General features: G+C 43.3%; 1 protein-coding gene across 1 annotated transcript in view; it reads right to left on the reverse strand.

Annotated features, from left to right (window-relative positions):
- Positions 1-14,245, reverse strand: part of LOC126335143 (ATP-binding cassette subfamily C member 4-like) — a 109,399-nt gene that overhangs the window by 16,484 nt on the left and 78,670 nt on the right. Inside the window, exon 21 of the mRNA XM_049998104.1 lies at positions 3,871-3,995. Within this exon, the coding sequence (XP_049854061.1) occupies positions 3,871-3,995 (125 nt within the window). The remainder of the gene's footprint in view (positions 1-3,870; positions 3,996-14,245) is intronic.

Consider the following 14,245-nt stretch of genomic DNA (forward strand, 5'->3'; position numbering starts at 1 on the left):
ACAAAAGGTTGAGGGTGAAGAAATTCTACATCTGTGCATAAGGAATCATCTTAGTGAAGAATACATTCTTTAAGAAACAAGATAGCCATAAGATTACTAGATATGGTTGAGATGGCAAATTAAGACAGTTATAGACTATATTAACAGACAAATTAATTGGAGGAAAAGTAAGGGATGCTAAAGTCATACCAAGTGAGCACTTTGATAGCTACCGCTGGTTACTAGTAGCTGATGTAAATTATAAGATAAAAAGTTTGAATGCTGTACAAAGAATGTCAAAAATTCTGTAGTGGAAATCTAAAGAAGAAGAAAATCAGAAAAGTTTCAAAACTCTAGTAGCTCAAAAATTGCCAAAAACTGAAAGGGGTAGTGTAGTGGAAGAGTGGAACATATTTAGAACATCAATAGTTAATAGTGCTGTGCAGATATGCACAAAAACAAAGGGTTAAGTTGAAGACAAAGAAACCAGTTGGTGGAATGATAGAGTAAAACATGCAATAAAAAAGTAATATGGCTAAGAAAAACATGGAGTTTGAAAAATCAGAACCAAGGGCTGGTACCAAAAGATGAACATGAACACAAGGTGACAACATTTGAGAAGGAATACCAACAAAAAACTCCAAGCAAAGAGAATTGTGAAAAAAAGGAGGAGAGTTGGGAAATATTCACCCAGAAACTAGAGCAGGATAGCTAAGGGAACCAAAATCTGCTGTATGGGTTACTGAAAAGTAAAAGATCTGATAGAGAAGACATAAAAACAATTGAAACAGATGACGCGGATATTATCAGGAACATGGAAGATATCAGGAGATATGAATTATTTTGGAATCTTACTGAATGCGGAAGGTGCACAAGAAAGTGACACCGAATTCTTTGAACTAGAGGAAGAGTAGGATTCAATCTCTTGGTTAGAAATGGGGAATTCCCTGAAACAGATTAAAAGTGAGAAGGCAGCTGGAGTAGGTGAGCTGACAGTGGATATGATTAAAGCTGCAGGAATCCATGAAATACAATGGTTACACCGGGTGCTGGGGGTGATATGGAAAGTAAAAGTGCCGTATGAATGGAGAAAAGGAATTAAAATACCACTGTTCAAGAAAGTTAGTAGAAAGAAGTGCACCAACTACCAAGGAATCACACTGCCTTTAGATAATGGAGAAGGTCATAGGAAAAAAGATTGCAGAAAAATTATAGAACACCAATTAAAGGAACAACAGCATGGTTTCAGAAGTAATAGTGGAACAATGGATCTCATTTTCTTCCTCCGTCAGTTAATGGAGAAATACTGGGAAAAAGGAAAGGACTATAGTAGTACTCATGAATTTGGAAAAGCATTTGACAATGTACCAAGGGATAAAAATATGGGAATGTTTGAGAAAACAATGTTCCTGATACATTAATTAAGGAAGTCCTGATGCTGTACAATGGTTGTGAGAGCATTGTACAAGTAGGAGGTGGGAGATCAAAATGGTTTAAGACAAAGAGGTGTTCAGCAAGCCAGTTTGCTCTCCCCTTTACTTTTCATTACACTTATGGACACAATCATGAAAGAGACCAAGGAAGGAGAAAATGAAGATCTCAAGGCTTTTGTTTTTGCTGATGACATCACCATTTGGGGAGAGATGGAAATGTAGGTTCAGAGGAGACTACCTTACTGGAACACAAAATTTAAAAAATCAAGTTAACTCTGAGTAGGAACAAGACAGTGACAATGAAGATGAGCAGGACACCCACACCTTGTCACATCTTACTGAAGTGGAGAAGGTTGAATGTGTGAAAAGCTTCAATTATCTGGGTAGCATCATCACATAATGCGATGGAAGTTCCTAACAGTCTTAAACAGAATAACAAAAGAATCAAACTTCCATTAAGTATGAAATCCAATCTGGGGCAAGGAAGTCCCTCAAAGAGGGAAACAGCCCATGTATGAAACGTATCTCCAGTCAATCATGATGTATAGTCCAGAGGCCTGTGTCATAAGAGAGAAGAGTCAAATACAGGCGTGTGAAATGAAGTTCCTTAGGTCAGCTCTACAAAAAAACTAGGAGATTGAGTCAGGAATGATTATATAAGGAGAGACCTGCAGGTGAATTGACTACAGAGGGGAGAACAAGTGCTTTCAGACTCAAGTGGTTCGGTCATGTGAAGTGAATGCACTTGACTCAAACCACACCAGTATTTGGAGGTGGAGGTACCAGGAAGAAGACCAGTTGAGAGGCCTAGAAAGAGATGGATAGACCATGTTAAGGAAGGTCAAGAGGAGAGGAGTAACATGGGACGTAGTGAAGAGGGAAAAGCTATACCAGGACAGAAACCAATGGAGGCATATCGTTCATAAAGTTCCTACCCGGCTCACTGGAAGGAAATCCTTATGATCCTGATGGAAGTTAGAAATCTAGATTCAAAATATTTCAGCACAGTTTAGATTCTCTTGTTATCTGAAAGATTGTGGATGCAAAAAATCATGTCTTTGTAATCCACAGAACCATGGAAAGCAGTACACAAGGCACATTGCAGACAGAATTTAAATTACAGCACAAATTTTCTTTTCAGGCAAATAATGGTTAATAGTGTTTGTAGTGCCATGTGTAGTGAGGTCACAGATGGAGACTGCTTGCTACGTGTATGGTGAACCAGGAGTCCCAAGCCCATGGCTGGCAGCTGCTATCACTCCTCTCACATTGCGAAGTTTAAGAATGCTGTAGAAAACACTGATGCACTGGTGAACATTGCCACAGGAAAGTGGTATCTTTGTTTAAAATGGTGAATAGTGCAGATGGCACAGTTTTGTATATTAAAGAGAGAACCAAAGGTGTGAATGCCTGTTAAAACAGTGTGAAAACCATGTGGGCAACTACCCTGCTTTATTGGGCATGGTTAGGTGTGTGGGTTATTGGCTGAATGGACTTTTATTTAAGTGCAGTTCATAGAGAGAACTTTTCAATGAAAATATCAGCCCCTTCTGTAAATATTTACTATCAAAGTAGTATCAGATGTTCAGTGAAAGTGTGACCAAGACTAAGTTTAAAACTGACATTCAGTAATGAAACAGATTATGGAAGATTATACTTTTGGTGGATCAATTCATCTAAGTGGAAAGGTCATTTACAATTATTATAAACTGCTTTGATAATTTACTATAGTAAGGAAACTGTAAAATGCCCTTAATTCTGTTACAGATGGGCTGTTTATCACAGATGCAATAAACACAATTTGCAACAACAAAGTGGAAATCTTAAGTAGTATGAACACATGACCAGTCTACAAGGGATGGAACTGTGTGCAACATTCCAATTAGTGCTCCCCATGCTACTACCATAGCTAACAAGTCAAAGCTCACTAAAAGCCCAAGTTAACTTCCCCAAGTAAATTGAGTGCAGTTGTGCATTGTGACTGCAACAAAACCACTATCGTGATAAAACATAACTGTTAAATGAATTCAAGGCCATCCAAAATCACAGAACTATTGGCAATGACTGACTAGATGGTACTCACTGCCCACCCTACACTCCCCCCTCCATTTTAACTTACATAGTAGTTTCTTTAACTATGCACACTCACATAATTGTCACACTACATTCTCTCTCTTTCTAGGATAACCTTTTTATGTGGAGGCACTGATGTTTTACTAAGTTGCTTGCTCAATCTTTAACAGCTCAGTGACCACCTCCATGCTTAGGGATTATTATGTGATTCAGTTGCAGTCAGTGTTAATGGATGTTCATTTCAGATAACCAGTAAGAAATCTGGCCTGGAATGTCAATTTTAACTGAGTATAAGAAGTCTGGAAATTTTTATTAAGACTGTATTGAAACAAATATAAAATTTTAGCATGAAATTTACACTTAATTTGGTAAAAAATGTGCTTACTTTTTCTTTAGGCTGCACAGTGAAACAGAGATTTTTGAGGACTGGTGGATTCATTTTGTCATATGACAAGGAGACATCCTTGAATTCTATTTTTCCTTCAGATGGCCAGTTAAATGTTTCTATAGCTGAAAAGTTTATCAAGTCATTAGATTTGTGATTAACATAGGTACAAGAAATTAGTAAGTGATCTAAATCATACGCAATAAGTATTCACAAATTCAGGTTTTTACCAAATTGTTTCACCTTACAAGACATGCATTTGTAATAACTGAACAGTGATTAAAAGCTACTGAAATAATGTATGTGAAGTTACTAGTAAACACTTATAAGGGTAATTTTATGGCAATTATGTGGCAGTTTATGACAGTAAACAAATTGCAGACTAAAAAATTTCTTTTCTCTAGTAGTATGCCAAAACAGAGCACTAAACTGACATACAAATCAGATGTTAAGATTGTAAACTTTCAATCCACCTGTCAAAGTGTAATACAAGGTGTGGCTCAGGTGTGTCTTCTTCACATATATTAATACATGAACTCCCATATGTAGCTGACACCACAATCTTATTCTGTGATGCAGATAACATTTTGCTACTACTGGTATAAGAGAATTATACTTCAGTGATCTGTGCCTCAAAGCAACAGTCACCAAATGTCTGTTAGTGATATTTAAAGCAAGCAGTTCTCCTCACACCACAGTAAGTTTATGTATCAGCTCAGTGTGTACTTGATGAAAATTACAGTGGATGAAGCAAATTAATTCTCTTTGTGGAGAAATCTGTAGTTCCATAATATAACTAAATATTAAAAATAGTGTACTATGGAACAATTTGCTCCTTTCTTAACAGTGGAATTTAGTTAAGAGGCTATGCTGTTTATGTTCATTTAAACAGAATGTCTGTACTGAAAATAGTATGACATAAGTAATACAAAATCACAACATGTCATGCTTGTGCAGGGCAAATATTAACACCATATTCTTTATATTTGTTCTGATCAACTGATTTGATCTAAAAGCTTCCAACATTGCAAGTGGAATTTAAATTTCTGACACAAAAATGTATATTCATTCAATGAACTTCAAGATTGATAGGCACCAGAAACTATAACATAGATGTAAGAAATGTAAGATACAATTTTCTTTCACTTTTTAATGCAGTTGTATTAATATTACTATAGTTAGCTTTTGTGAAAACCATTGTTTTGGTGGCTCCATTCAGAAATGATTTAAATACACAATGGAACATCAGTGACCTAGCAAACCAAGGAAAGAGTATTCACAGCACACCATTAACAGGCTGAACATGAAAGTGACTTCAGTTTTATAAAATACATACAAAGTGGAACTCAGACTAACTTTACTAAATGCTGTTCATTACTGTTGACCATTCATTATTATGTAATGAAAGATCTTTTTGATTCCCCACCAAGTAACAAATCATCAGACTATGTATTAGTCTATTGTGGCAACATCTTCAACTCAGACTAACATTTACACAATTATGCCCTCAGTTATTTGTTGCATGTATTCCAGTCAGTTTTCCATCTTAATACAATATCTCTAACAGATTCTTTTGAGATTTTCTGACATTCCATGATTCACTAAACTAACAGCTATGTTCCCAAGGTACATTTCCATTTTTTTCTGAAAACTGAGGCCTATGTTTGATACTAGTAGACTTCATTTGGCCAGAAATGTTCTTTGCCTATATTAATCTTATTTTGTATTCTGATTCATCCATCTTGCCTCATTTGGCTTCTAAGATAGAATTTATACTCTGTGTACTTCATAATCAATTTATATTTTAATTTTGTCACTAAACTTATTTCTGCTCTCATTACTTATTTCTTTGAATTACTCTCCCTCCATAATCTGTACACAGGCTATTCATTCCAGTCAACAAGTCCTGGTAACTTTTCAGTTTCACTGAGGACAGCAATGTCCTCTGCAAATTATATTGATATCCTTTCAGCTGAATTTTTATCCCACTCCAATCTTTTTATTCCTATCATGCCTTTTTCAATGTGTAGATTGAACTATTGGGGTGAAACACTTCTTTGTCTCCCATTCTTATTGTTCCTCTTGCTTCATATTTTCGCATATTACAGATCTTTCTCTATACCTTACTCCTATCATCCTCAAACTGTAACATCTTGCACCACTTCACATTGTCAAACACTTTCTATGAAATAAAATCATTTTAGCATTTATATTTCTGTAATTTTGCTTCTGTTATCAAAAACGTCAGCAGTGCCACTTTCATGCCCTTACCTTTCCTATAGACAAAGTGGTCATTCAAACAGATCCTCAGTTTTCTTTTCCATATTTTCTATATTATTCTTGTTAGTAACTTGGCTGCATGAGCTGTTAAGTTGATCATTTGATAGTTCTCACACTTACCTGTTCTTTGAGTGTGTGTGAATGATATTTTTCAAGTTGTGTGATGGTAAGTCTCCAGTCTCACAAAGATGAGATGCTGAGTTGCAGACAGGCTCAACAAAAAGATTTTACATTTAACTTTCAGCCAAAGCTTTCCTCAAAAAAAAGGGGGGGAGGGAACAAATTCACACAATCAAACAAACATACCTGACTCATGACTGCTAGCTCCAGCCAACCTGAAGCAGCTAGAAATAGTCATGTGTGCGTGTGTGTTTTTTCCCTTTCTGGAAAAGGCTTTGGCTGAAAGATCAGTGGTCAACAGCTTTCCACTGTGCCTGTTTGCAACTCAATGTGTCACCTTTATAGTTATTAGCAGTCTATCTTTTCAGGATGTTAATATTTTAACCTGGACTTTCCATTGTTTGATTTTAACTAACTTTAACAATCATTTGGTTGTCACTCCTCCAAAGATTTTAGAAATTCTGATGGTATGTTATCTATCCCTTCTGCCTTATATGGTTGGAATTCTTGTAGAAACTGAACAGACAGGTACTAGATCCCAATGTCATTCACATCTACTCCGATTTTTTCTGTCATGACGGACAGTTCCCCCCTGTTAAGTTCATTGCCAGAGATTCCGACATGTACTGGGGTCCACACAAACACAATGGAACAGCAGGACTGTTCCAGGGCATAGATGGACTCCTGAATGGACTATACTAGAAGGGGGGGCGAGGGTAGCACTGGTCGACAGCTTGTAGCCTGCTCAGTGAGTCAGTAAACAGAAGAAATGACTTGCCAGGGCATGAGCGGATGTAATCAAGGGCACGAGATATGGCCACCAGCTCTGCAGTGAAAACACTGCAGCCAACTGGCAAAGAGTGCTGCTCAATATGTCCATGTACATATATAAAGCCTACGTGACTATCAGCCATTGAGCCGTCTGTGTAAACCACTTCAGAGTCCTGGAACACTTCAAGAATTGAGAGGAAGTGACATCAGTGAGCAGTGGGGTTAACGGAGTCCTTAGGGCCATGTCAAAGGCCCAGGGGAAGCTGCGGCCCAGGCATACACCATGGAGGCGTACGTGAACAGACCGCAAGTAGAGGTGGTAAAGGGAAGGACTCCAGAGAGAAGGGACTGTACGCGAACTGCAATCGTCAGCCACATCTTGGCCACCGATGCAGGAGATGGACTGCTGTGGGCAGGAAAAGGAGACAGTAATTTGGATGCTCTGGGAACTACGAATATGTAACTGGCAAGCAGTTGCGCGCGTCTGCTCTGCAGTGGAGAGACACCAGCCTCCAGCAGTACACTGGTCACTGATCTCATCCTAACATCTCCTGTCACTAATCGAACCCCAGAGTGGTGTACAGGATCGAGCAAATGCAATGCTGAAGGTGCTGCCAAATCATAAACCACACTCCAATAGTCCATTCGGGATTGGACAAGGGCTCTTTAGAGCTGCAGCAGGGTACAACGATCTGCACCCCAATTGGTGCTGCTCAGGCAATAGAGAGCATTGACATGCTGCCAGCACTTCTGCTTTAGCTGATGAAGAGGAGGGAGCCAAGTCAATCTAGTGTCAAAAAATCAGTCCTAGGAATCGGGATATGTCTCCACTGCAGTGAGTAGATCGTCATTAAGTTAATGTGCAAGTTCCGTATGAATGGTATGATGACAACTGAAGTGCACGACATAACTTTGCAGCTGAAAACTGTAATCCTTGGGCTTGTGGATGGCTCCCTGGAGGTTCCGCTCAGCAACAACAGTACTGGACAGTACTGGAGCAGCAGTACGAAATGCGAAAGTCGTCTGCATACAGAGAAGGGGAGAGAGGGCCCGACAGCTGCTGCTAGACAGTTAACGGCCACTAAAAAGAGAGAGACACTCAATACATAGCCCTGCGGGCCTCCATTCTCCTGGATATGGCTGGAAGATGGGAGTCATCAACTTGGACATGGTAAGTACGGGGTGACAGGAAGTTTGGATAAAAATTGGGGTAGTCCCGGTAGACACCACTCATACAATGTGGCAAGGGTATGATGCCGCCAAGTCGTGTCGTGTGCTTTACGTAAGTCAAAAAAGATGGCAATCAGGTGTTGCCATCTGGAAAAGGCTGACTACATGGACACGAGATTATCAGTGGTAGAGCGACTGGCGGAAGCCACACAAGACATGCAGCCAGCAAGCCACCTGACTCCAGGACCCAATCAACCACGAACATACCATACTTTCCAGCAGCTTACAAAGAACGTTGGTGAGGCTGATGGGCCAATAGCAATCCACATCAAGCAGGTTTCCACCGGGATTGAGCACCAGAATGATGGTGCTCTCCTGTCATCAAGATGGAAAGAGACCATTGCAGCAGAGCCGGTAGATGATGACGAGAAGATGTCACTTGTAGTCTGATGAGATATGTTTAATCATCTGGCTGTGAATGCAATCGGGTCCAGGAGCTGTGTCGGGGCAATGTGCAAGGGCACCAAGGAGCTCCCACTCTGTGAATGGGGCGTTATAGGATTCACTGCGGCGTGTAGTGAATGAGGACATTCCCTTCCAGCCACTGTGAGTGTGCGAAAGACTGGGGGGGGAGGGGGGGGGGGGGTAGTTCTCCAATGCAGAGGCTCGAGCAGTGCTGAGCAATCGCATTTGCGTCAGTACGTTACTCACCATTTGTGGTAACACTGGAGACAACTATTGGGGCCTCGTACCTGAAAAGATGTTTGATCTTTGCCCAGACTTGGGAAGGTGATGTGACACCCAATGGTAGCGAACATGGGCACATAGCTGTTTAAAGGCTATAAGGTGCTCTAGGGAAGTGTGCCGCTTATTCTGCTGTAGAGCTCGCTGACGCTTCTTAATTGCTTCAGTGACTTCTGGGTACCACCAAGGGACTGCCTTACACCTCAGGCACTCAAAGAGCAAGGGATCACATTTTCTGCTACAGAAACTATTGTGCTTGTCACCTGCTCAACCATCACATCAATGTTACCATGTGGGGGGGATTCAGCTGTGACAGCAGAGGTGAAAGCTCCCCAGTCCACCTTGTTCAAAGTCCACCTGGGCTGGCATCTGTGTGCCTGATGCTGGGCAATGACAGGAATATGGGGAAGTGGTCACTACCGCACAGATCATCATGTGCTCTCCAGTGGATAAATGGGAGAAGTCCTGGGATGCAAATTGATAAATCAATGGCTGAGTAACCACCATGAGCCACACTGAAATGTGTGGCAGCTCCAGTATTTAAGAGGCAGAGGCCGAATTGCGACAGTAAAGTTTCAACTTCTCTGCCTCTGCCAGAAAGCATGGTACCACCCCACAACGGGTTGGGTGTTAAAATCTCTCAAAGGCAGGAAAGGTTTAGGGAGTTGATCAATCAGTGCAGCTAATAGATACAGGGGTACTGGAGGAAGATATACATTGCTGACAGTTATTTCCTGTGTCATCCTTTTCTTACAGCCACAGCTTCAAAAGGGGTTTAAAGGGGCACATGTTCACTACACAACAGTTCCTGCAATATCCCTTATAGCCACAGAGAACAGGGTTCTCCAGTGCTGGGAACCAGGTTGCCTGGAGGGCAGATATCAGGTGTAGAGCTGAATAGTTGCCATTGCTCTGACAGGCAGTGAAAAAGCTGCTTCAATTCCACTGGAGGATGACATTGTCAGACTGGGAAGGCATGGAACATTCAACGAGGCAGTTTATACACCTCAGAGTCACCTGCTGTCACCGATTTATTGCGTGAGCAGTCTATATCCATGGTCTCTGAGGGTCTGGCAAAAGCTAGGTCCTCAGTGGATGCCAAAATCTCCACCCCATCCTCAGCCACAGAGCTTTTAGGTAGTGGTAGTGGTGGTGGTGGTGGTGGTGGTGGTGGTGGTGGTGGTGGTGGTGGTGGTGTGACTGCAATTTCCTTGGTCTTAGGGGTTTTCTTTTTGAATTTCTCTCGCTGCTCCTTGGGTTTCCCTTGCTGGAAGGACTTCACTGGCTCAGTCTCCGGGACTGAGGATAAGCGTGAAGCCCTGCGTCCAGCTGCTTTTGGGCTCTTCAGTCACTGGCATGTTTCGTCCTTCCCACTAGAAGAAACCTGGGAAGGGAGTGATCCAAGGGACCCCTTCCTAGCAAGAGAAGCCGAAGTTGATTTATGCTTCTCTGGCTTAGAAGTGGGGACGGATGTCTCCAAAGGTTGGTTGTGTGTGTGTGTGTGTGTGTGTGTGTGTGTGTGTGGGGGGGGGGGGGGGGGGTTGCTCCCAAAGTAGGTAGTATAGGAGAAACAGGGAGGAAAATTCCCCACCATCAAGGGGGCAGGTTTAGTCTTCCAACTGAGAGGTGGGTTGGCAGAGCTGATGGTGCCAGAACTGTTGTAGCGGCGGCTTAAGACAATGTCTTACACACGGGATGCAGGTGTTCAAATTTTCTCTTATCCTCAGTGTAGGTCAGTCTTTTACTCCATGATTTTCTTTTCTTTCTGGAGAATCCTGCAGTCAGGCGAGCAAGGCAAATTGTGCTCTCTGCAGTTGACACAGTTGGGAGACGGATCACATGGAGTATTGGGATGTGATGGGCACCTGCAATTTCAGCATGTGACACTGGAAGTTCAGCAGGAATACATATGGCTGAAGTTCCAGCACTTAAAGCATCTTATCGTGGGAGGGATATAGGGCCTTACATCACACCGGTAGACCATCACCTTGACCTTCTCGGGCAACATGTCACCCTAGATGGCCAAGATGAAGGCACCGGTGGCAACCTGATTATCCTTCAGACCCTGGTGGACAGGCCAGAGGAAATTTACACCTCGCCGCTCTAAATTGGAGGGCAGCTTATCGTCAAACTGCGAAAGATGGTATCTGTGAAATTGATACCCTGAACCATATTTAAGCTCTTATTGGGTGTGATGGTTACAGAAACATCCCCAGCTTGTCACAAGCTAGTAATTCCTGTGACAATAGAGGATGCTGTTTTGATGGCAGAGGATGGTGTTTTGATCATGATTGACCCAGATCTCATTTTGGACAAGCCCACCACCTCCCCAAACTTGTCCTCTAAATGCTCAACAAAAAACTGAAGTCTCATCATCATGAAAGATTCCCATCAGCTCTCCAACATACAAGGTACCGGGGTGAATGTTGTCTGCTGCCATCCTTAGCCTGACGTTCCTCCCATAGTGGATTTAGGATCATACTTCTGTGGGTTGAATTAAGCTCACGATAGCTTAGAGACTGCTGGTGCTTCATCACCAGCAAGAGATGATGGACTACGCTTCATTGTGCGTCATCCATCCTGATGCCACCCACTCCGACCAGGGGCCCTCCCCACAGACACCATGTAGCCGCAAGAAAGCCACCTAGCAGGATGGCCATTGCTGGGAGTCCCGATGCCCCAGGGGATGGGCATTACCCCTTGGCATACACAGCGAGTTAATGGCGCAGGCATCATCAGTGTGTAACAACAGCGTACATGGTAGCCCGTAGCCCCACCACAATGGAGTGGCTGCTGTGCTGGATGTCAGGTGCAAAGTAGTCCATGGTCATAGTCGAGGCAGAAAGACACTGCATAGTACATGGTGGGAAATGCACCCAGGAACGTGTCCTCACCCAAGAGATGGAGAATGGGCAGGACTGCAATGTGACAAGAAACTGGGTGAAGATCTCAATGCACAATAGACATGATGCACCACGTAAGGCACCCTTCCCCAATTGGCTCGCTTTTCAGGAAAATTTATAAGAGTGGAGGTCAAACCCTACAGGGGACCATCACATAAAGGCTGAAACATGTGAAACTCTTTTTAGTCACCTCGTACGACAGGCAGGAATACCTTGGTCCTATTCTAAACCCTGGACCTGCAGGGGGGGGGGGGGGGGGGGGGTGTTTAGTAGTGGGTCTGCAGGAGAGGTAAGAGGAAGCGTCTAGTTCTTGAAGAAGTGACCCGACACGGATGGTCAAGGGATTCCCAGTTCTGGGCCACTGTTGTGGGTGATGGACTGCTGTGTTGGAGAAAAGAAGATGGTAATTTTGATGGCGAGGCGAACTATGTATGTGAATGGTATAATTTGCAAGCAATAGTTGCCGCCAGAGCTGCAATGGAGGAATGCCAGCTTCCACAAAAATGCTGTTCATGGGGCTAGATCAGTAGGCTCCCGTCGCAAGGGGAACTCCACAGTGGTGGATAGGGTCTAGTAGACCCAGTGCAGAGGGGGCTGTTTAACTATACACCACACTCCACAATCAACACAGAACTATACCAGGGTTTGGTATAGCTACAGCAGTGTATGACAATTAGCACCCCAATTGGTGTTGCTCAGGCATTGAATAGATTTAAGTGCCGCCAGCACTTGACAAACTGACAAAGATGGGGAAGCCAACTTGAGCAGGCATTGAAGAACAGTCCCAGAAAGCAGTAATTCTCCACTACATCTAATAGTTTGTCTAAAGTTCTGGATTGGGGTGGATGGTATGACGATGACAGAAGTGCATCACACAAGTTTTGGCAGCCAAAAACAAAGCCATGAGAGGGCCGACGACTGTCTTCTGTGGTGGTCATGTTCAAATGGTGGAGACAGTATTCCCAACACTCCTGCTTTCTTCATTTGATGAGGCAGTGAACCTGTGCTCTGAGCTGTCTGAAGGCGATAAGATTCTCCAGGGAGGGGTGGCACTTATTACGGAGGGCCTGCCTATGGTCTCTAATAGCCACAGCGATTTCCGGTGATCAAGGCAGTGAATCCACCGGGGGCAACCAGAGGAATGAGGGATTGTTGATTCAGCTGTGGTAACAATGCTCTTAGTGACGACATGGATCACTTCATCGATGGTGGCATGCAACAGATACTCAATGTTGGTAGCAGATGTGAGAGTGTTCCAGTCAGCCTTGGGAAACACCCACCTGGGCAAATGTTGAGATGAGGGACACTGTGGTAGGGACAGGAAGAGTGGAAAGTGGTCACTACCACACACGTCATTGTGTGCTCTCCAGTGGATAGATGGGAGAAGGCCCAGACTGCAAATCGAGAGATCAATTGCTGAATATGTGCCATGTGCCATACTGAAATGTGTGGGGACACGTGTATTTAGGAGGCAAATGTGGAGGTGAGTTAGTAGGTCAACATCTTTGCCACAGCCATTAACCTTGGCTCCACCCCACAAAGGTTTATGGACATTAAAATCACCCAAAAGCAGAAAAGGTTGGGGGCAGTTGCAAAATGACTGCAGCCAAAACATGGAGTGGTGTGTCACCATCTGGAGGAAGGTAGATGTTACAGATGGCGATTTCATGTGTTGTCTTCACCTTGACAGCCACAGCTTCCAAAGGTGTTTGAAATGGCACAGGTGTGCTACAGAAGTAAGGACGAAAATACATACTCCACAGGCAGGACGGTTTTTGTAGTACCCCCGGCAGCCACGAAGGGTGGGGATCCGCACTGTGGGAAACCAGGTCTCTTGAAGGACAATGCAAAAGGCAGATCTACTGCTTAAGAGTTGCCGTAACTGAGCCAGGTGGGAGAAAAAAGCATCACCATTCCACTGGAGAAAGACTCATCTGGGGTGGCACAGAGTGACCAAGCAGGCAAATTAGGCTTCAGTATCCTCTGTTGCCACTGGCTGAGTGTTGGCATCCAGTACCATTGAATCTGCATCGTCATGGAGATCTAGGTCCTTAGGGGATGCCAGAATGTCCACCTTATCCTTGGACACAGAGCCGTGGGGGAGTGCTGATGTAGGGGCCACTGAGGGCTCCCATTTCCTCGTGGACTTCTTCCTTTATGTTTTGCCCTTTCTTGCTTGTTGGGAGGGCTCCTCTGAAGTTGCTTCAGGGACAGAGGAAGACCCTGAAGCCCTCCAACCAGCACCCAGTACCTCTCAACCACTCGCTGGTGTCCACTAACACTCACAGGAAGGGGGTGGGGGGGAGGATGGACGACTGGAAGGTAGAGTCCAAAGGGCCTACTTCTGCATAAGAGTAGTAGTAGTAGTAGTAGTAGTAGTAGTAGTA

Source organism: Schistocerca gregaria, chromosome 2 (genome assembly GCF_023897955.1).
Source record: "Schistocerca gregaria isolate iqSchGreg1 chromosome 2, iqSchGreg1.2, whole genome shotgun sequence".
NCBI lineage: Eukaryota > Metazoa > Arthropoda > Insecta > Orthoptera > Acrididae > Schistocerca > Schistocerca gregaria.